Below are 22,231 nucleotides of genomic sequence, written 5' to 3'. Positions count from 1 at the left end.
CAGGCAGGATCCCCACTCACTTTATAGCCTCTTTAAAATACAGCAAAGGGTTCCTAGAATCACAGACAATTCCCTACTCTTCCTCAGGAAGGTAATGTCTTTTACAGTTGCTCCCTCCTTGATCAAGAAAGTACTTTTTTTTTTTTTTTTGAGGAGAGACCCTGCAATGCTAGAAAGCTGCTGTTAATAGAGCAGTTTCAGGCTTTAGATAAATGTTACAGTTCCAGACAATAAAGTTTTCTCTTTTATCAAGTCTGAAAATCTCTGGTCTCTCTCAGTCAAACAAATGTTGAATTTCTATTCCTACCATCTTAAACCATTTCAGTGGGCTGGATTTCTAAGCAAAAACTCTTCCAGATGTCCAATCTGCTGTGATTCTCTATGGCATTTCTTACAAACAGGAAGAAGCAATGGGTAGTTCTACTTTGTACTTTATATACAAGGTTCAGCTGTTGAGGAAGAAGCAGCCAATTATTACACCAAAAAAAAACCAAAACAACAACAACAAAAAAAAACTAAAATCAAAGAAGGCTTCGTAAAGGAGAGAAACTAGGAGTACTGCAGATCTGGACATGGCAGGACATCAGGAAGACTAAAAAGATTTTTTGTGGGAGACAACCTGATGAAATAGTTGCTGAGGAGCAGAGGAGGAAAGGGAGAAATTCTGTGGGAGAAGGGCATGAAAAGAGTATCCTTTCAAGACCTTTTCCCCACCTCTGTCCCCTCTCTCAGCCCTTACATCACTAATGAGTCCATTCACCACAAACTCTTTGCAAAAAGAAGCAAAGAGGTTACATGAAACTGAGCATCACAGCTCTTCCCCTGGGCCAGGAGGAGTATCTAATGAAAAATATAATTAGGTCTCTGCTACTCTTCAATTTCTAAAAGCCACTGTCATTAATTTTGTTTCAGAGGACAAGCTGAAGCAATCAGAATGGCAAAGCACTTCAATCACCAGCAACACTGCAGTGAGCAAAGACAACTTAAGCCAATAAACAAGCCTGGCTGAGTGACTATGAACAACAAATGCTCCTTACAAGCAGCCAAACTGAAGATCATCAGGAAACTGTAAAATGAGATATGGGCATCATGTAAACCTCTCCTCTTTCTATCCTTCCCTACAAGGCATTGATCTGACACTGAAGTGTGGAATTCCCCAGAGACTTGAAAAATTATAACAGATAGCAGCTAATCAATGCCATGCATGATAAAAACCAGATGAGGGAATCCCTGAGCAAAACAGCATCACACAACCATTAAAAAACAACTGTGCTGGAAACTGCTCTTCTTTCCAGCTTTTATTAGCTCCTGTTCCAACCCTCCTTGCCTGAAATCCTACAGACAGGGTACAAAATGCTATGCCAGATCATATTAACTAACCCAGTGATCTGAACCTGTCAATAGCAACCTATAGGTAGATGGTCCATGGATATTTAGACAATCACAAGATACTAAACCCACCTCAGAAAATTTTCTCGTTTCCAGAAGCTAGTTAAAACCATGTATTTATGTCTCTTTTGCTGTTCTTCTTTCCATCCCATTTTTCTGGATTCAACCAAAGGGTACGATAGCCTAAAGAAGTGCCTACAAAACCCACTCTACAGGATAACTTCCAGCAAACTGAAACCTCCTACCCCAGACCTAATCTCCCTTGAACACTTCTTGTTTGTGGGTTCAAGTGAGAAACTCTACACAGCTGAATGTCAAGATGCACAGGAGTTTTCCTTCCCTGTGTACTTCTCAAATCCTCCCTCTTCACAGCAACATTGCACCTGTCCCAGTACAGTACCCCTGGCGCCTTCAATTAATGCTGAGAAAATCCTGAGTTAAGTGCCTACTTAAATTTGATGGCTTTGCCATTCAAATGATGGTCTGTCAGCCTAATAAAAGCACCAGTTAGTAAACAACATTACTGCATGAACACTGGCAGAATTATGAGCAACTGCAAGCTGCAATTAATTTGACCTTAGCTACCATGCCCACACAACTAGTGATGCTAATGCTATGATTTTATTTCAGATCAATGTAAACAGCAACAAATCAACATTCCTGCCATTTCTCCAAAGAGGAATCAAAACTACCCAGTGCAGCTAGGGGAATTTGCAATTGAACAGATGCAAACTACTTCATAGCCCTGAGGAAAATGGAATTCATTCACCAATGTGTAGCTTGAGCTAAGCTAATCCGAGTTGCATATCCAGTTCTCAAAGAGCTTTGAGTAGCAATCAATCTTCCTGCATTCACCAAGTGATTTGTTAATCTGCAGTTTTCATAACATAATAAAGAACATATGGATTAACCAGCTATTGTTCATAGCAGCCTGATGAGCTTCTTAGAGTCTCTTGGTTACTTACTGAGTATAACAGTATCCAATGCAGTGAAACAAACTGGGCAGTATGGATTACATCATGTTCTACCATCTGGAAAGCATTACAATATAATCACTAATACTGTGAAGCCTCCTGAATCCGTTCTTCATTTATAATGCGACTGTTTGAGTTCCAGAAAGAGCATCTGAAGAGTGATTTGTAAAATATGTTACCAAAATCCTAAGTAGGATATTGTTCTTAATAAAAACCATACCTAAGTACAAACTCGATTTTCAGCTTATATCCTTAACCAATTATGTACCAATGTATATCTCCACTGGTAAGTTTTCTTGCAGCAGACTAGTTAGCTCAGAGAAACTGTACTGGGATAGAGCTTTCCAGGGCCAGCAAGGTGATTTGAACATTCCTCAGTGTCTGCTTAGTACCCTCTATTAGGGGTACAGAGAGACTCAAAAGAGTGATGGCATTAGACAACAACACAGAAAGATGGGTCATAGCTCATGGAGTGGGTGGGACAGGCTTGGCAGTGAGCAGAGCCGCTGCAGTTCCAGGAGCTATAGAGTATTCCTGGTCTATCCACCACTCCTGTGCTGATGGACAGAAAAAACTACTCATGGTCAGCTGCTGAAGAGAAATGCTGCCCTAAGAATGCACCTAAGAGCAAGTTGGTAGACACTGCGTTTTGTATAGTCACAGGTGCTTTAGTGTCACCCACTTTTCCCAGGAGAAATATCCAGCATCCTAGCTTATTTCTGGCCCAGGATGCATGTGCTGCAGGACTCTCACTACAAGAGAAGCCAGCCTTGCTCCTTGCCTAGCACAGCTTCTGACATGAAGAAAAGTCTGCACAACAGCCCTTAGATCCTTTTCTGTGAAACTTGTTCCACGGCTGAAAGCCAACAGGGGTCAACAACATTCAGCAGTTTAGTTTCACAGTGAATCCCCTTTACAAATAGCCCTGGGCTGACAAATCCCACCATGCTCCTTAAGATATTTTTTCCAGTAAGACAAAGCCAAACCCTTAACAGGACAACCTGCAGAGAGCTCAGTAAATGAAACCTCTGGATTGGCTTTCCCAGGCAGCCATTCCCATTTTACTTCCAAGACTTCAGTATCCCTAAGGAGGTACACAACAGAGAGATTATTCACAGATGAAGAAAATATATCTATGTCTCTGTGTGTCTATATGTATATATATGTGTATATATATGTTTCTTTATATATATATATAAACAAACACATACACTCTCCATACAAAGCTACATTGATACAACAATCTCAACTCTTCCATGATCTCCAGCTCTTCAAACACTCAGGTCAGGCTAACCTTGTCACAAATTTATTACAAATGTGGCAAAACCTATAGAAGGAGTACTTTGTAGAAGTTACTGTAAAAGTTAGGTCATGTGACAGGTCATGCAATAATCTGAAATCTCAACTGGAGAAAAGCAAACCATTTGTTTCTAAAATTGTGCCCTAGAAATATGAAGTCAGTTTCCACCATATCAATGCTTTGACCCAAGCAGCCCAGAAATTTGGTAAGAAACCAAGAGATTTTCTGTAGTTCTGATTTTACACAATTGACTGTTGAAAGGAGCACAGGCCTTTTTGGATGGCACAGCAGCTGTGTGGGAGACCAGGAGTATTTATATATTGGGAAAGGTTAGTAATATTAATAGCTAAAATTGTGCATAATCTCTAAAATAAGATCTCCTTACAAAAATAAATCTGTATAAAAGTGCACAAACATACACACCCCAGAAAACACATGCACACACATAAAAATGTTGATGTATTACACACATCTCTATTACTAACACTAAGATAGATATTTTCTATTCCATCTGCACAATATGCAACACAAGGTCTGCTTTCATTATCAGATCACATGACAGGAATTTTGCCATTATTTTTATTCATTTCAGTGAAAAGTGCTTTATGACCTGGCTCTTTAGTTTCATTACCCACTTAAATAAATACAGTTCATGTGCCATTTTTGGAATAAAAAGGAGGATGTTTCAAATTCTTCAAATTAAGTCTACTATTACAACTATTTAAAGCCCAAATATGAAGAAAATGTTAGAATTTTTATAGTCTTAAAAACCAAATGTTTAGCTCAGCTAGTAAGTCTGTTAATCTGAACTCTGCAGCATTCAAACAAGTGGATAAATGCTCAAGCTGATAAAAAACAGATAGTTTTGAAATCTCCAGTTATTTAGCCCCATCTATTGAAAAGGACATTGGAGAATTCAAAATGTCTGCTTTAAAATAAGATAAAGCTGGTAAGATATTTTTAAACAGGCATAGATATTACAAAATAGTTCTTCTTGCCACCTTGAGAAGTGCACTTTTAAGATCACCGAGAACAATCAGCAATTCTTCTAGACCTGCATGCATAAAATTCTCCTTTCCTTTTCAGTACTCTTCAATCAATGTTGAAGGTAATTGCTGTCCTGATCACCAGCTCATATTGAACAGATGAGCACCAGTAAATCAAAAGCTGTCCAGATCTCCTACTGTGGATCAACATATACATAATGGCTGCTTGCCCATGACTGGAAATCCTTCTGATAGCTTAATGCTGTCAGGTGCTTCATTTCCAGTAGCCAAAACATAATGTAATATTCCAGAGGACAAATTTTTCAGGCTTCATTTCAAGCACAGAAGTTATGTGAACACCATTAAAACCCACTGATTTTTCCAAGATGCTTTTGTCAATATGTTTCACTAATTCATTTACAAAGATAAACATACAAAACTAATCCATTTAGAAAGCTAAACAGCAGCAGAAGATGCAAAGATGACAGAAGCAGAAGTTTTGCAGGTACTGTTAGTTTGCCACTTTTAACATTGGACTACAGTCTCAGTTGGAGAAAAGACAATCTATTAATGTAATTAGCATTATTTCTTTTAAACTGTTTAGGTGAACATCACATCTGTATTGAAGTCTGAAAATCAAATTTTACATTTCTCAAAGAACAAGCAGTCTGTGTATTTCTTTACAGGATGTAATATGCTCACATAAATCTTTGTGCTGACAAATTTTTAATCTGAAGTAAAAAATGGGCAGCAGTACAGGAGAGCATGAACAGAGAGACAGCAGCCAGCCAAGGCAGGAGGATTTACAGAAGAGACGGTTTGCCAAGTGTTTTCTGGAGAGGGCAGAGAGGGGGTGGAAGCTTGGAAAAAATTAATGGGCAAACTGTTCCAGGCACCAAGATTGGCACGGGAAGGCATGTCCAAAAGACTGTGACTCCAGGTTTCTGTTACTGAACATCACTGTCTGGCTATCTAACTACACTGACACTAACCACTCTGAATAGCAACATGCTTCTCACCAGTGACAGAAATGCGCTGTCATCCAATACCCAATTCTATAAAATCTTTGGAATTTCTGGTAAGTAGAAGATGTGTGAAAGTCCAGCAGTAAGAACAGCAAGTGGGTTTTGCCTGGGCAGATGTAATCACACTTACTGCCACGCCCAGGTACGAGCCACCCTAAAGACAGTTTGTTGCAGACGATTTACTCATTCAGCTGTCAAGGGTGGGAGTGCCAATAGACTCCCATATGCACACTGCAGGAGTATGTGGATGTTGAAGGTAATGACTTTTAAAACTGATCACCTCACCCAGCTTCATTTACCTGACAGAACACAAAGAACCCCATGCAGTGGAGCCTGATCACTGTTTAGCCAGACAGAGGAAACTGCTGGGAAAATTCTTCCCAAAATCTCCGACACCACATCTACACCCCACTGACAAAAGCAAATGAACCAGGAAAACACTGAGAAGGTTTCTTCCATTTTGCACTTTAGTTAGGATCAAGCGCAGTTACACAAGTACATAAAGAAGCGCTGTGTCCCCTAGGAGTGTCCTTTCCAGTGACAGGGGTCAGTTGGGAATAAGTCACACAGCCTGTGCTTCAAACAGCTGAAAGTCAAAGAAGTCACGGGACAAATGCCACAGGGAACAGAGACACCCTTTTCCTTGGTACCTCTGGGTGCAACGCTGGGTTCTGAACACCGTGTTCATGGACGGGGTGTTATGGGCGCTGAGCTGGGAGCAGAGGGTTTGCAGGAGGAAGCACACCCTCTGCAGGCTGAGACTGCCACTGGAAAACACCAGTGCTCTAGGCAAGCAAAGGCAGCTCAGTTTGAAAGGAAGTTGCATGGATATTTTTCAAACTCACTGAAATGCAGGAAGAAGAATTCAGTATATCTAAGTCAGCAGAAAAACACTACAAATCTACGGTATATAAGTAGTTCCACTGCACCTCCTGTTCTGGAATCGCATCACCCCTTTCACACAAACAAAGGAAAAGACATAAAACCAAAGTACAATAAGAATAAGCTCACACAAAGCAAAAGATGTGAAGAAATGAAAGAATAAAAAGACATTCCCTTTAATTTAATTTGAATACCTTTTTTGGAAGTGCGCTTCCTCATTATATCTTCCAGAAGAGCACATGGAACAGATATACAAAAACTTTACCTACGTGCTAAATTTTAACATATCAAAATTTATTTTAAACACTTACCATGAGGTTTCCATCACTGCAAATAATAACAGAGCTACAAATTAAGCATAAAACTAATTAAACAAATATCAAGAAGCAAGTGTGTCTACAGAAAAGATTAATATAATTATAGCTCAGCAATTTGAGAAGAGAATATTTTGAATAAGTAGGTAATTAAGTTAAGAGAGGCCTAAAGAAAGATTTCACACTCACATTCATATGCTGAAGCAGTTTAAAAATAGAGAGCAAGAACTGCCTGACTTCATGTTTTAATTTTAGCTGGGTGATGAGCTGGTCCCAAAGACAGAAAGGGACAGCAGGATTTTTTCTCAGCAAAGTGCCCTTCGTATTTTTATGTGAAGGAAATGCAGTATGTTCTATTAATATCCTGTTGTGGCCGTACATAAGCCTAGGCACCCTTTCAACCAGGAAAATGTTCTGGTTTGCTTCTTCAACTCACTTTACTTTCAAAGACAAACACAGAAGCTAGAGAACGTCCCTACTGCTCTGGCCACTACACAGGTAAATAACATCCACACAGGAGTAGACACTTTGTTTTCCCATCAGTCACCTACTGCAATTTCCAAAGCTGTAGTTTTCTATCATGAGGACAGAAAAGCAAATGATTGAGTTTATACCTTAACTTCATTCCCATTTTAATTAAGAGCTGGGGAAAAAAATGCCAACACCAACCAGAAAGGTGGGTGGGTGCAGGAGGAAAGAAATGTTATTTGACATAATGCTGGCATAATGCCTAGGCTCTCTCAAAGAATCTGGGAGAATCTTCCCACATAAAGGAAGATTCTTCCTCTGGGTATGGCTCCCTCATACATTTTACCTTCCTGACACTTCTCTTGATTAACCTAATCCAAGCAAAAGCTCCTCCTTTTGGGTCCCTGCTCATCCAGCAGTGTTTCAGGCTGGCAAATTTTGACAGCAGGGCAGGACTGAAATTCTTCTTGTTCAATAGCATCACATTGAAAACTTTTATGTCCTTCAGGGAATTGTGGAAATGAAGGCTAACCAGCTTGTAGGTTATTTTTCTGATATACTCTTCCCAAATTGTCATCTATGCAAGTGAAGATCAGATTCTCCCCCAAATTCTCAGGTGTTACAAAAGCACATTTTTAACTAAGTCTAATTCTATTGATAGATAACAATGGTTAGAACCTAGGCTGGAGTCTGAGTTAATCCTGCAGTGAAAACAAGCTTGCTAAAGTCTCTCATCCTCTTCCACAGTTACATTCCCTTGCTTGTATTTTAGAGCAACAAGCGGAAAGATCCCCCCTCTTACACTTGACATTTATTTATAGATTCATCTGAGGGTCCACCAGTAAAATTTCACATGCATTAATACTGGTCATTGATTCACTCCAGCTCCTTCTGTGAACAAGCATTTGCAAGCTTTATTTGCCAGGGAAGTGAAATGCAAGTCAGTTGAAATTTGCATTAACAACCTATCGCCAGCACTTCCTAGGTGAGGATGCCCTGCCATTATGATCTTTAATGAACTGCCTTAGTGAACTGTGTTCCCAAAAGCACAGAAGGACCATGCCATCCCTTTTAGTGACCTGCTTCCCATCCATTCAGCTCTTGAGGAAATAAACCAGAGCACAACACTTAGGCAGATGAGCCTAAGAAGATGTGTATCATTTGTTTACACCCATATAACCAATATATTTTGGTTTTGATCTTAACACAGTTTTGCATTTTTAATTACCACAACGTGTGTTTTTCTCACAATCCTACCTAACCCAATCCTAATTTATGTTAGAAGTTCCATACAGTTCTGAAAAATTTTTTCCATTATGCTGTTCAGATGAAGGTCACTGTGTTTTCTCCCTGCAGAAGCATGCTCTGCATTTCATTTGTACACATGAAATGAGCTCATTTACTCTTATCACTCCTAGCATTTCTAGTTTAAGTGTCAGATACCAAAACAGGCCCATGCATCAAGAGCGCTCTATCCCCACCATTGGAATGACAACTTCCACTTGACATCTTGCATCAAATGAAGTTAAAGCACTTGAAACTAAAGACTTTAGAGATGATCAAGTCCTTTTGTTTTACTGCAGACCCCTCTATTTTAGAGATGCTCCCTTGCAAGAAGGTTGTCGACTGATATTTTTACTTTCTTCTGCTTAAGTTCAACACAAAGTTTGTAGGAAGAGATCATCACTCACTGCATCACTATTTATAGTTACATTATCCTAACAATACCTTAATCAACAAAACTTCTGAACCTCCTAAATTGCAATTGTAACATGAAGGCATTTTTGTTTGAAAGAGATTTTAATATAAATGAGATTTCTGCTTTTCTTGCCCTAAATAAAAAAAAATAAAAAAAAAAAATTCAAAGACCAATTCTTCTTCATTTCCCTTCCTAAGTCATTCAGATAATGACTCTTCCACCCTCCTGTGTAAACAAATCCTTCATGGATTCCAGGCATGAGAGGTTGGTCTTCTGTGACAGAAGACAAAGACATTCAGTTTATTTTTCTATCTTCTGAAAAAGAAAAAACACCCTTTGAAAGAGTTCACCATCCAGATACACCTTCCTTCTACACAGCCCTCCTCAGCAAGGTAATACACCAGACTCCGTCAAGGGGTGGGCAAGTACATTTTTGGAAAGCAGCTCCGATTTCAGAAGGAAACAGAAAATATTCATTGCTTGCTCAAACAAGCAGTCAAGTCCGAGTTGGCTTCAGAGCCTGCCCAGAAGGATCTAAATGCAGGGGAACGCTAGGAACCTCTCTGGTTTTATTAGGCTGTCTGGCAGCACTATAGAAGAAGCATTCTCCAGGACTTACTGAAGATGCAATGCAGTCCCTACAGCACTGGCTTTCCTGCATGTGAGGTGGATGTGTTCTCCAAGCCAGCTTCCCAAGTGATCCAGCAATACTCCCACCATCAATGCCTGCTGCCTCCGCCGCTGCCACCCATGCAGTTCTGCTCTTAGAGTAGCGCTGACTCCTAAAAGCTGGCCACTCTGCCAGCTTCACTGCAGATAAATAAGTACAATTACCTCAGGGAACTTAAATAAAGAGCTGCCTCTCTGTCTCACACAGTTATATACAACTCTGTCATGTTCACGCTTGAAGATGCATTTTTTCCTGATCCCTTGATAGTTTTGTTATTTCTTAAGAACAGGGGGTAGAGGTGGGGGGCTAAAAATTATATACTTAAGTCTCCTCAAATTACTAAAATGTCTAACCCCAGATCTGGGGTCCATTTGTCACAAGTCACACTCTTGGTCAGTCTCTGTTTTGTCCACCAGGAGCCAACCAGCAAGCTCTCCTCCCACGCTGTGCTATTTGTGCCAACTGCTAGCTTGGAGAAAAAAAGTAAATACAGAACTGGTTTACATCTGGTGAGGTCCCCCTGGCATCCAGCTAAGAGGTGAGGAAAGTAAATATAACAAACTTAAAACTACAATTATTGTAGGGGAGTTTGCCAGAGCCGCTCCGAAGCTCCTAATGGTCTGTTGGGGATTTATGGATCAGCTGTGAAAATTTACTCACAGCTAAAACTTGCCAATCAAGTCCTTGGCTTTGAACACTGCTACCAACTTCTACATAATACAGTTTGAAATTACAGAAATGTCAAAGCAAAACAGTAGGTTTTAATGCTTCAGAGAAGGGTACGAGAAAAATCTATCCCACTAAACAGACCAATAAGACAAGCATGCAGAGGCTCCCTTCTGAGTGTTTGTATCTTTATATAAAAGGGTCTTATATTTTTACAGAGCAGAAGGAGATTACAAGTGCTGCCAAAATACACAGTAAGAGACACTATGTTGTACAGAAAAGACTACAAACTGCTGTCTTGCAGTTTAAGAGCACATTCTCTCCATAAAATTTGCCAGCGATCCAGAAAAAAATATTATTTGCTGATATTTTATGTTCTTGACATATGGATGGGGATATAAAATTTATAACAGCTTCTCTGAAATTGTATCTGCTATTTTCATATTATTCCATTTTAAAAGGGCAGCAAAAATAACAAACAAAAAATCCTGAGAAGTTACACAGAAAGTAAAGCAAGTAGCAAGCTTAGATGAGAGATATAGGACCATGCTTTATTTCTCCCAAAGGCTCAGCACAAATGAGAAGATAGCAGTGATGGCCCCCTGTAATGGCAGCGCTGTGCAGAGGAGCTGAAGGGCTCTTTGTAGACCCCTCTCCACCTCCAACTCTGCAAATCCCTGCAGTTGGTGAGGCTTCAACACTCCAGAGTACTGGTTTGAAAACATGTCAGACCTCTAATATGCTATTAAGGACCACAAAGGAGCATGGATCCGTACTCCTCCCTGCACAGATACATTCTCTTTTAAAAGGGAAGTTTTAATGCTGCAACATAAGTTAACTTTCAGTTATTTACTTTGGCTTCTACTACATTAGGTCTCTTCTGTCAGCAATTACACCAAAAAACAAACACTAAAGAGTCATGAAAAGCCTTGCAAATTTAGATGATAGGATCTGATCCTTTAAAGCCTTATACACATAAATAATCCTCATGTGTATGAATAAGGCTTTAGAAGATCATAGCATATACACTATATCCAAAGAGGAATTCAAGTCCTATTTACCACTGACAAGCAAACTCTTGGTCACCTAACATTATTTATGCAATTTATAACATTGTTATGCTATAAATCATGTTATATATTTATAATATAAAGACATATTGCTTTATTCTGCACAGATATACTTTAACCATCTACACAAAATTATGAAGTCACTTCTAGCCCTTGCATATTTCTATTTAACTTCTTTTTTTTTTATTTGGAAGGAAATTAAATCTTTTAGTAATCTGCAATGCACAAAACCTAGGTTGAACAGTAATGATCCTAAGCTTTATAGAAGTCTGATCTACCAAAGATACATGACATGTGATTAATTTAAATTTTATTGTCAAATTTGGAGTACTTAATTAGCTTTTTTATTCATCAGAAGCTGAGAAAGAGGAGGTATGTTCAAGTGCAGAAAATGAGTTGTCTTGGATTCAAGTACCACAGAACTCTGATTATTTTTTTACAACACTTTACCTATGAATCTGTTTGTCCATGCCACACACAGAGGTGCCTACATAACCACCTCAGTTACTATTCTTCTGAAGTTCTTTCATGTTCTTACAAACATGTCCACCTCTAGATGCAACAATGACACTTTGCTAAGTGTAATGCATGGCAGAGTAATCTGAGGCAAATCTGGTTCTTCTCAGAGAAGAGTCAATAAAAGATGCCAACAAAAGAGTCAGCCTTGTCTGCACCATGAGAAGGTGTTGCTACAGAACACAACAGTGACCTTGAATGGAGCAATAAATAAAGAAAAGAGGCCAATGTTTGGTTGTGAGTTGGCAGGATGGTGGAAAACTGTAGGTGACCTTAAAAGAATGTGCCATGAGAGGGACACAAATGGATGGTGCAGAGTGCATGGATAGCGAGGGTGTGAATGTTAAGACGTGTTAATGGAAGACTTTGAAAGATAAGAGGAGCCTAGGGCTGAAGAAAATCTCATCCTAGTTCGCTAACATTTGTCTCTATGGTTTCAGGAGATGACAGTCATCTTTTCTCCAAATGCCATCCTTAGTCCAATTTACGAATAATCTCAGACAGAATTTTATGTGGAGGAGCAGAGGAAACCTCTGACAATCACTGGAATAGCATCCAAACTGCAAACCATGCAAAGACCAATAGCTGTGCCCAGCTCTGCAGGGACTGGAGCAACATTGTCTGTACCAGAAGTTAATCCACTTTCACTCTACTTCCAAGAACAGAAAGAAGGGTGTGAAAGACATCATTAAAATATTTTCTTAAAAATGAGGCCAAAAATAGAACAGTAAAAGCTGGTCAGTGTAAGGAACTGCATGTGTCATCAACCTAATAAAACTACTTAGCATATCTTCCCTTAGAGGGAAAGCATGTTAATCAGCAGACAGAGAAATAAGATTTGTTCCTGCAGGAACAGACAGTATTTGTTAACTCAGTAAAGGCAATGTCAGCCACCAAGCCACTTGTTGAAGAGGTACTTAAAGACTATTTCCTAAGACAAATACTAAACTATAAGTAAAAATGCACTGCAACTCCTGCACATGTCCAAAATGGCCCTAACTCAAAGACACCATAAATTCACACTTGTCTGCACATACAGGAAAAAAAGCAACGCCATGACACAAAACTGTAGCTTTTTATACTACCAAATTCAAGACACTTGACATTGCTTGAATTCTAAAACTCTGCATCTTAACCTACGGAAAATCAGAAGTTTCATGGCAAGTTGAGGAAAGTTAAGACTAGATAACACCAGATGCTTTTGTTATCTTAAAAGCTGCTAAGTCAGAGAAGGAACCAGGTTATCAGGAAGCTGTCAGGGAGCTTGCTCATAAACTGCCCAAAATGTCATTTTCTCTGTTCATCCTGGCCAGCAGGAGACATTACTCAAGGAACACAAGTTAAAGACCTCCTTATCCTGTCCCAGCCTTTTCTTCAGAAGAAGTAATCCAGAAGTGGAATCTCTCTCCAAGGAGCGATTCTCATTAAGATTTCACAGAACACAGGTTTTAGTGTTAAAACCATACAGGAGATAGACTGCTCCTCACAGCCATCAGAACTACAGATTCCTGTCACAGTCAGGCAGTGCTCATGGCATCTTTGGAGCACTCTGCAGAGGCTGGTGAGACAGCTGCACATCTTTAAACAACAGAAATGGCAAAGAACAAATCTGAAATGCATCCTTCATGCAACAGCCACAAAGAACAACTCCACCCTGGTCCTGCTCGTTGCCTGTTCAGCTCATCTTCCACTAGAGACATGGAGGAAACTAACAACAAATTGCATCCTCCTTGTAGTTCCTTAGATGCACAAGATAATTGTACCACAAGCTGCATAATCAACATCAGTTAAACTCCCATTTCACAAGTTTGCATACACACACCCAGAAATGCAGTTAGCCTGATACAAAGTAACTACTGATCCTTAACGAAAACAAGCCTTTGCCCCCTTCCTGCAACAGAATACCCGATGCTTTTATTCCACTTTTCTTCTAAATAAGCAAGAGGCATTTGTAAAACGGGCTAGGCTTGAGCTGTCAGATCAGGACAGATATTAAATGTTTCTAAAGCCCAAAGGGAGACGTTTTCTGGTTTCCCCCTCTGTGTCAAGTGACAGCTCCACTGTGATGGGTCATTAGCGTGACAAAGGGAAAGCAGCTGGACATAGAGAGGGGCAGAGGCTAACAGAGCGATTACATCCTTAAATCAACTATAAAATGTTACAAAGGATGAGGAGGAAAAAAGGGAGGAGTATATTCAGGGGAATAAAGTCAGTTTGATAAAGTGTCTAGCTGCAAATCATATGAAATGAATTCATTTAAATAAAAGAAAAATCAAGACAACTTATTCTTCTGAGAAAGCAGATTCTATTTGAAGAAGTATTTTAAAGTGACTGACATTATTATTTCATGCAAATAACCCATTTTTCCACCCTAAATAAATTTCTACAGTCTCTATGAAGTAAAAATGTATCTTTGAAGATCTAGTTCCTCCCATTTTGATAGCCCCCAGAAAGGATCAGAATTGGTTACTGAGGTTTTTCCCATCTCTGTTTTACTTTCCTCCAAATGAGATCAGGAAGATTTCAGCACTACAGCAGTAGCAGTAGTTCAGCAGGTCACACACAACCCTTACTGTTAGGTGCACACAGGTCTGAAAGGACAAGTGGTGAATTAAGAGGAAAACTAAAGGAACACATTTTCCAGCCTTCCCATTGATGGGACCAGTATATTAAATTTCCAATAAAAAGCAACATCCAGGCAACTGAGTTTTACTAAAGAGGACTCCTTTCCCATGTGTTGTATTCCAAAACTCACTTAGTATATTTCTTCTTATAAATCACGCATTATTTAAATTTTCACTAAAGTTGGCATCACTGCTATTATGTCTCTCTCCACTAAAATTTGACATTTCTGGACAACTAGGAATAGATTGATAATTGATAATAAAAGTCAGATTAAATGGAAATGTTTGCATGCAATACATTCCTTCTAAATTCTTTTGTTCTGACCCCTTTCTGCTTTCGTACCTCTGTGATCTCTCTTCAATCTTTTTATTTTGCCTTTCTGCCAGTAAGCTGTTGGGTTTTAAACCAGAGATTAAAGAAAAAAAATCAAGCAAACAGAACAAACCCAAGTTCCAAACTCCACACTTTCAGTCATTTTTGTTTAAAGATAACCTCCATATGATTAAGTAATCTTAAACCTTTTGGTCACAGCTGATAAAAAGGAGGGGTCATTGTTTTCCATCAAAAAAAGAAAGTAAACTTAAAAATAAATAAATAAAAAAGAAACTTCAATTACATGACTTGAATATAATTATAATTGCTGATGCTGATTTTGGAAAACAACTAAACTTAAAAGTGAAGCATCCTCCGTTTGGCCCTGTCTCTGCTTTCTCCACTCACACACACATTTGGTACACACATTTGGCATTTTAAGTCCTGATTCTAATCTTGGGTGAGGTGCAAGAAGAGTCTCAGTAACTATACAGCAAGAAGCCAGACAATTCCAGAAAAACTGCATTTCCCCCCACTGTCTGTTTCATAATATACAGAGACAATAAATGGGAAACACAAGGAGGAGCTTAACAATGTTGGTTTGCTTCCCACATTCCCTGGCAAGTCCCACACCATGCTGCTTTTACAGATCCTGTCCCTTGTTTTGGTAAAGCTGCTCAGCTAAGACGACTACAGCCCTGTCTGTTTTGTTTTCATCTCTACTCAGGGCTGTTAGATTGGTTTCAACACAAACTCCGAGTTTTCAGAGCCCTATCAGGTAGAGAAGAAACAGAGATTTTGGATATGTACTTTAAAAGGCAAGTAAGTATGGAAAGCCTGTATCAGTAACAGTAAGAAGAGAAACAGTAAAACCAGTGTTTCTCCTTGTTAAGTAACAGCTTAGCCTTTGCCATATATGCCAAACTATTTGCCATGACTAATGTATATAATGGGAGTACATTTCATATTTTATCTCTCCTGAGAGACTTTGAGTAGGGGAGGGAAAAAAAAAAAAAAAGAAAGGAGAAGGAAAAAGAAAATCCCACACTACACAAAACAAACAGACGATGCTAATAAAAAACCCCAATGTTTAACATAATGGGTTAGAGTGTAAAAAAAAAAAGATAAACTGGAGATAATTTTTCCTAACAAGTTTTCTCCTTGCTGCTATAGGGAAATAAAGGACTCGAAGCACTCAGCACCCAGATGCTCCCTCCTTTCTGCCCCCAGAACTGGCACAAACTGATGACAACTTGGGCGCAGATGTTGTTGGAAATTCCATCTTCCTTCCAGAGGAGTTCAAAATCTCCAGGGCACAACCCCTTAGGAAAAAAAAAAAAAAAAAATTTTGCCTTTCCCCCCATTGTTTTAAGGTGCCTTTTATTCAATTTGTAAACCAAATATATATTCCTGTATCAACACAGGGAGATAAAAACTGCTCAATTTATACTGGACAGATATGACCCATGAAAAAACTTTAGAACCAAAATCATACAAAGAGTTGGACTTCAATACAGTGAGGTCTCCCATAATCACAGAGTTTACTCGTGACAAATGTTTTCAGCAAGAACTCTCACAGAAAGCACTCTTCATGCAATATCTCTATAGTTAACCCACAGCCACCACTCAATCCCTTCTCTCAGTTATTTCCAGCTAGTCGCTCTGTCAGACTGCAATGAATCACACACCTGGAATTATGGAGAGTGGAGACTCCTATTAGCCACTCCAGCCAATCTAACAGCAGGTAATAAAAGTCGTTAGATACTAAGCTGTCACCTAGAACTTACATTTTGCAATGCAACTGCAAATTATAAACAAAACTTTCAAACCATATAAATTTTCTCATAAGAGCTGACTTACCGAGAGAGGGGGAAAAAACCCCAAGCCAACAAACAGTTCCAAACACACATTGGTCTTTGCAGAGATATCCGTGTTTCACTTGCTGACACTACAGACCCTACCCTGCATTTCCATTCCTTCCACACAACTGAACACTGGCCAACACCATTATAACCATTCTTCTCAGTCTTCTGCTTTACTTCATACAGAAGGGTATGTTTTTGTAAGTCATCCTCTGAAGAATGTAAATTCAGATTTCCCTTTCCCAGCAATTTCTCATTCTCAGCTCTACAGCTTGAGGGCTTTAACTGCAATAAGGCTTGTAGTTTTGGAAAATAAGAAGTATTTTCCCATCAAACATCACAACAACCTGCATAGATAGAATGCTTTAACTTTGTAAATCTTATCATTGGACCTTTACTATCAACTCAACTGACGTAGCCACTCAGGAAAAAAAGTACAGATATGTAGAGAGCATATTTCAATTATATTTTATTGTAGTTGGATATTATCAGCAGAGAATTTCAAACTAAAGGTTCAGTAATAGTTTTATATTAAAATTACATTATAAATGCTAAAGCAGAGGGGCATTTAAAGAATATAGTACATGCTACCTGTGTTGCATGAGTTCAGCCAATGTAGCTGCTAAGACATTTCAGATCTCCGGTTTCACTAAATTTTAATCCCTGTTCAAAGCTCGGCATTCACAATGAAGCTTTATCAGCTGCCCATGTAGGAAGCCATTTTTTAAAATTACATTGCTCTTCACCTAACATCTGTAAACCTTCCTAACAAAACTATTGAAGGAGAAGAAAGAAGGAATCCAGAGAGCTTGCAAAGTTTAAACGGGATAATCAAAAATGTATATTTGATATGATATTATAATGAAAGACTTCAAACAGGGAGGTGTTTTGTTAAACATCACAGAATATTCTGATCTACTTGACTCTGAATTACCATTCTGCAACTGCACATTTGTTTACTGCAGCTCAGAAAACAAAAAGATGGCAATTGTTGAAAAAAGTCAAGAAAAACAAAATGCTCAGAAAACAAGATCAGTCTTTTCTTTCCTGTAATGAAACCATGACTTCATTTTGTAGAATAATCACTGCTTTCCTTTCTATTGTATTTTACCCATTGTAATACCTGTTCTATCGTGTCAGAAATAAATTTGGAAGAGAGATTCTAGATATTCCCTAACATATCCCTTTCAATTATTCACTCTATATTCAGTTTAGATTATAAAATACCAAGTTATATCAGAAAAACAAAGTACAATTTGCCTGCATTTCCAATTCAGTGCATTTATTAATTGTCAGGTAAACAGGCACACACCAAATTACGCCACATGGTTACAAAACTGTAAGATCAAGTTGCAGGACCTTAGATGGAGATGTTTGGTGTTTGCCACCCTACGTCATATTAATATGACAAAAAACACTCAGAACACAGCATCTCTCTCAAATCTTTCCATTAAAGGCAGGGTCAAAAGGAAACAATTTCAACTTCTCCTACCTGTAATCTTCTAGGAAGCATGACTAGCAAGAATGTGATGCCCTCATACATAGCACATACCACATCAGAAATACAACTGTGAAGTATTCTCAACAGACCTATCTGACTTGCAATATGCATCCACATGGTAAATGTGAGAAAATAAGGGTCATCTTTACAGACTGTAGTTTAAAATTTAAGACTGAGTAAGTGTAAATTATTGTGGTTACACACATACCACAGCAACAGCCCAGTGAACTTAGGAAGAGATAATCAGTGTTTCAGTTTCAGTGCAAATCTCCAAGTCTGTATTTCCAATCAGAAATAAAAATGTAGGTAATGAGAACCTTGAACGTTTTCATTACTAAGTTACAAACCATGATTTAAAAGCAAACAGACTAAAAGAAAATCAAGCATCAAATTTATGGACCACATTCCGCAGAAAGTTTGAAAGTCCAGTTATTTACATATTTATAAAAGCTGATGTGATTCCCAACTCAAAACAACATTCATACTTTAAATTTGTGGTAACATCAAAACATACATTGCACTTAGGTATTTCTGTACATGTGCGTATTTTGCAAATGTGAGAGAATTGAAAGCATTTCCTCCATTAGTTACATTGTTGGGTTTTGTTAAGAAAGTGCTAATGGAGATGCCTAAGGCAGCGCCCTTTGCTGAAGGAGTTGTTGCAGGAAAGCAGCTCAAGCCCAGCGCCAAGGCCGTGGCAGCTCCTCAGTGCTTTGTCATACTCGCGCTTTGCTTGAGGGCCGCACACAGGCTCAGTCCACTTGGCGGTCTGGGACATGATATCGAAAGCGGTTCTCAACCTTCACCACGGCGCAGCACCCAGTATCCTGCTCGTCAACTCAAGCAGAATATTAAAGTAATAGAAGGCAATTCTAATAGCTCCACAGCCGGATATTTGTTAGGAGATTAAAAACCCTTACCTCTTCTAATACATTATGACTTGGAGAAAAATCAGATACAGAGCACTTAACCACCTTGAATCAGCACAGATCATCAGTTTAGGCCTTACTTATGCTTCACCTATTAACTACAGAGCATTCGGTTTGTCTTCAAGCTTCTCATTTAGCCAGATTAATTATCACTGGCACCACTGCATCTGTGTAGCAGAAGTGCTTTTTCCCCTCTTTCTGAGTGGAAAACGAAACAGCAAAATGCCAGTCACATCACTGCACTCATTAGTAAGACTTCCAAACCCGCACAGGTTACTTTTCCCGTGACAGTTTTGCAGAGATGCGATCGCTTCTGGCACCCCACGAGTCCCTCGCTCCAGGCCTGCCGGGGAGGACCGCAGCAGCGGAACGGCGGCCGGGCAGGCGGCACACACCGCCAAGGGGCAAGCGACGGAAACTTCCCCGGCCCAGCTCCCGGGCGCGGAAGACGCGGTGCCAGGGCGAACCCTCTGGAAACCGACACGAGCGGCTTTTCTTAGGGCAGCAAACTTCTGAGGGCAGCGAGGCCACTGCCGGTCTTTAGGGGAGTCCATGTCCCTAACAGCGGGGACGGGCCCGCCGGCACCCGCACGGCGAAGCGAGGCTCAGCCCCGTGGGGCACCGCTCCGCCACGGCCAGGGCCGGTGCCGGGCCGACCCTCCGCCCGCCCGGCTGTCAGTCTGGGCGCGGGGGGAGGGAAGGGGGGCACCGCCACCGGGGAGGGAGAACGACCCGCGCCTGCCCGCCCGCCCTCCCGGCGCAGCGGAACGCGGGGCGGCTCTTACTTGTGGAGGAGCTGGGGCAGGCTGGGTGGCGGCGGCGGCATCCCTCGGCTGGGGGCCCCGCTGCGGGCATCGCTCTCCGGCGGGTCAGCGCCGCGAGGAGCCGGGGCCTGGCTCATGGCAGCGGCGGGGACCATACGGGGCGGCCCCTGCGGCGGGAGGCGCGGGTGGCCGCGCAGCCCTCGGCCGCGGCGGCGGGAGGGAGGGTGGCAGAGAGAAGGGAGGGAGGGGGCAGAGGACCGGCCCTGGAGACAACCGCGCTCCCCCCGCGCCCCCCCGCCGGGCTGGCGACGAAGGGACAGGCAACCCCCTGCGACTGAGCCCGCCCTGCCGGAGGGCTGCGGCCACCGGCGGGGGCGGCCGGTGCTGCGCGGAGCCCCAGAGGCGCTGGCGGGGCCGGAGGGAGGGGCGGGCGGAGCCCCCGGCCCGGCCCCACCTGGGCGCCGGGCCCGTTCCCTCCCTCCTCCGCCGGCACCTGCCCGACGGGAGGGACCCACGCCCCGCGACAGCCCGGCGGCTCTGCCCTGTGTCCCAGCCGGGGCAGGGTGGCTTGGGCGCACCTGGCCCTGCCCGGGATGGTCCCGGGGACCGCGCTTGGCAAAGTACGGGCTGTACAGCAAACACTGAGCAATACCTTCACACTTCGGCTATAATTTATAATCATCAAACGCCAAGGGCAAGGGGAAAAGCGTGTGTACTGTTCTAATCTCTCGCTTGTAGTACCTCTGAAGAAATGTTATCAGTCATTTTTCAGACATAGGCTCAGTCGGCTGATATAAAACGGGAGAGGAGTGTACCCCAACCAATTAATAAACCTTCTCAAGTAACAAGTAATTTCTACAGCTGGGCCCAACCACGTCTGGGCTTCTAGGAAAGGATGCCGATCCTCGGCTTCCTGCTTCCAAACAGGTACGTTTAGGGAGATCAAGACCTACTCAGGAAAGCTTTACCTGCTGCTGTAATAACACAGGACTAAGGAGTGGAATTGCTGCCTGATGATACAATGTGACAAAAAAAGTTTTACCTGCACACATTTTGGTAGGAAATTTCAGATGACCGATGGAGCAGAAATTGCACTCTTGCATTAAACAACACTGAGAATATTTCTTCCAGCTCTTGCTCCGTTTGTAACGAGCTGTTTGTTAGAGAGGGACAAGTCAAAGACCATTTCAGTACTTGCTCCTGCACTACCTCTGCTTGCCACGCACCCTCCCCCCAGCATGCACACACACACCCACACCCCGAGGAAAGTAGAAACATCCTGGCTTCTTTGAAAAATTAATCCTAATTCAGGGGGAAAACAAATTTTGAATGGGTCAGGTTCTACTCTCCTGCACCTGGCACAGTCATTTACAATACATAGCCTTCTCAATGGGAGCAAAATGCCACCTCTGGTGACTGGAAAATTTTAAGTTAGTTGCATTAATCACGTACTTTACACTTTGCAGATGGAGAGCACCAACCAGGTGCAGGCAAGTGGAAAATTGGGCCAGATTTCAGTTGCACAGTTGCTTAATGGTAGTGTAACACTAAATGCACCTTCTAAAAATGAATAGCCATCAGTACTTGTTTAGACACATTGACTTTTGCTGTATTCTGAGAAATACAAAAAATGGAGCTTCACATCCTTTCCCAAAAGGAAAACAAAATTTGCAAATTATGTGTTTTCTGGTTCAGTGAGGGCAAAAGGGAGGTCAGCACCTTGTAGCTACAAGATGCCTGATATTCCAATAAAGGAAAGTTAAGACAGGTGAGGCAACTCAGGGGGATAAAAAGTTAATATGTGGGACCATCTCTGCCCAAAGTTTAAAGCAAATCCAGGTGTCCACTGATCATCCACAGTGACTTTGTGTGAATTTCCTGAGTAACAGTGAAAGCCCTTGAGACCAAGCAACAGCCAACTGCTGCCTGTAATTATTTGAGGAAGTGAAAGATGGTGACTCATGGCTCAGAGGGCAACAGGAGCACAGCTATGACACTAATGCACGGCCCTGGATTAGGAGGTGGATAGTCACAAGAACGTGTTACTTCACACAGATGTATTACATCACTTGTAATAATGGATCAAGTGTGTTTTACTAGGCACTACTATTTCTGCACTTAATACATTCACTGTACAACTCAGCATTCAGTCTCAGCGTGGGATCCTAAAACTTTGCAAAGATTTTCTCCATTTATTTTAACAGTTCTCATCCTTATGTCTGCTTCTTGTCAAGGGTTTTATTTTTGTTTTGGGGTGGGTTTTTTTGTTTGGTTTTATT

At 41.1% G+C, this 22,231-nt stretch overlaps 1 protein-coding gene across 1 annotated transcript in view; it reads right to left on the bottom strand.

Annotated features, from left to right (window-relative positions):
• The window catches only part of RBM20 (RNA binding motif protein 20), a 101,692-nt gene extending 81,585 nt beyond the window's left edge, over positions 1-20,107 (bottom strand). The window contains exon 1 of the mRNA XM_077784687.1: positions 19,974-20,107. Within this exon, the coding sequence (XP_077640813.1) occupies positions 19,974-20,107 (134 nt within the window). The remainder of the gene's footprint in view (positions 1-19,973) is intronic.
• Positions 20,108-22,231: the final 2,124 nt, after the last annotated feature.

This window comes from Lonchura striata, chromosome 7 (genome assembly GCF_046129695.1).
Source record: "Lonchura striata isolate bLonStr1 chromosome 7, bLonStr1.mat, whole genome shotgun sequence".
Classification (NCBI taxonomy): domain Eukaryota; kingdom Metazoa; phylum Chordata; class Aves; order Passeriformes; family Estrildidae; genus Lonchura; species Lonchura striata.
Note: the sequence above shows the minus strand (reverse complement) of the source record. Positions and strands in the feature narration are given on the sequence as shown.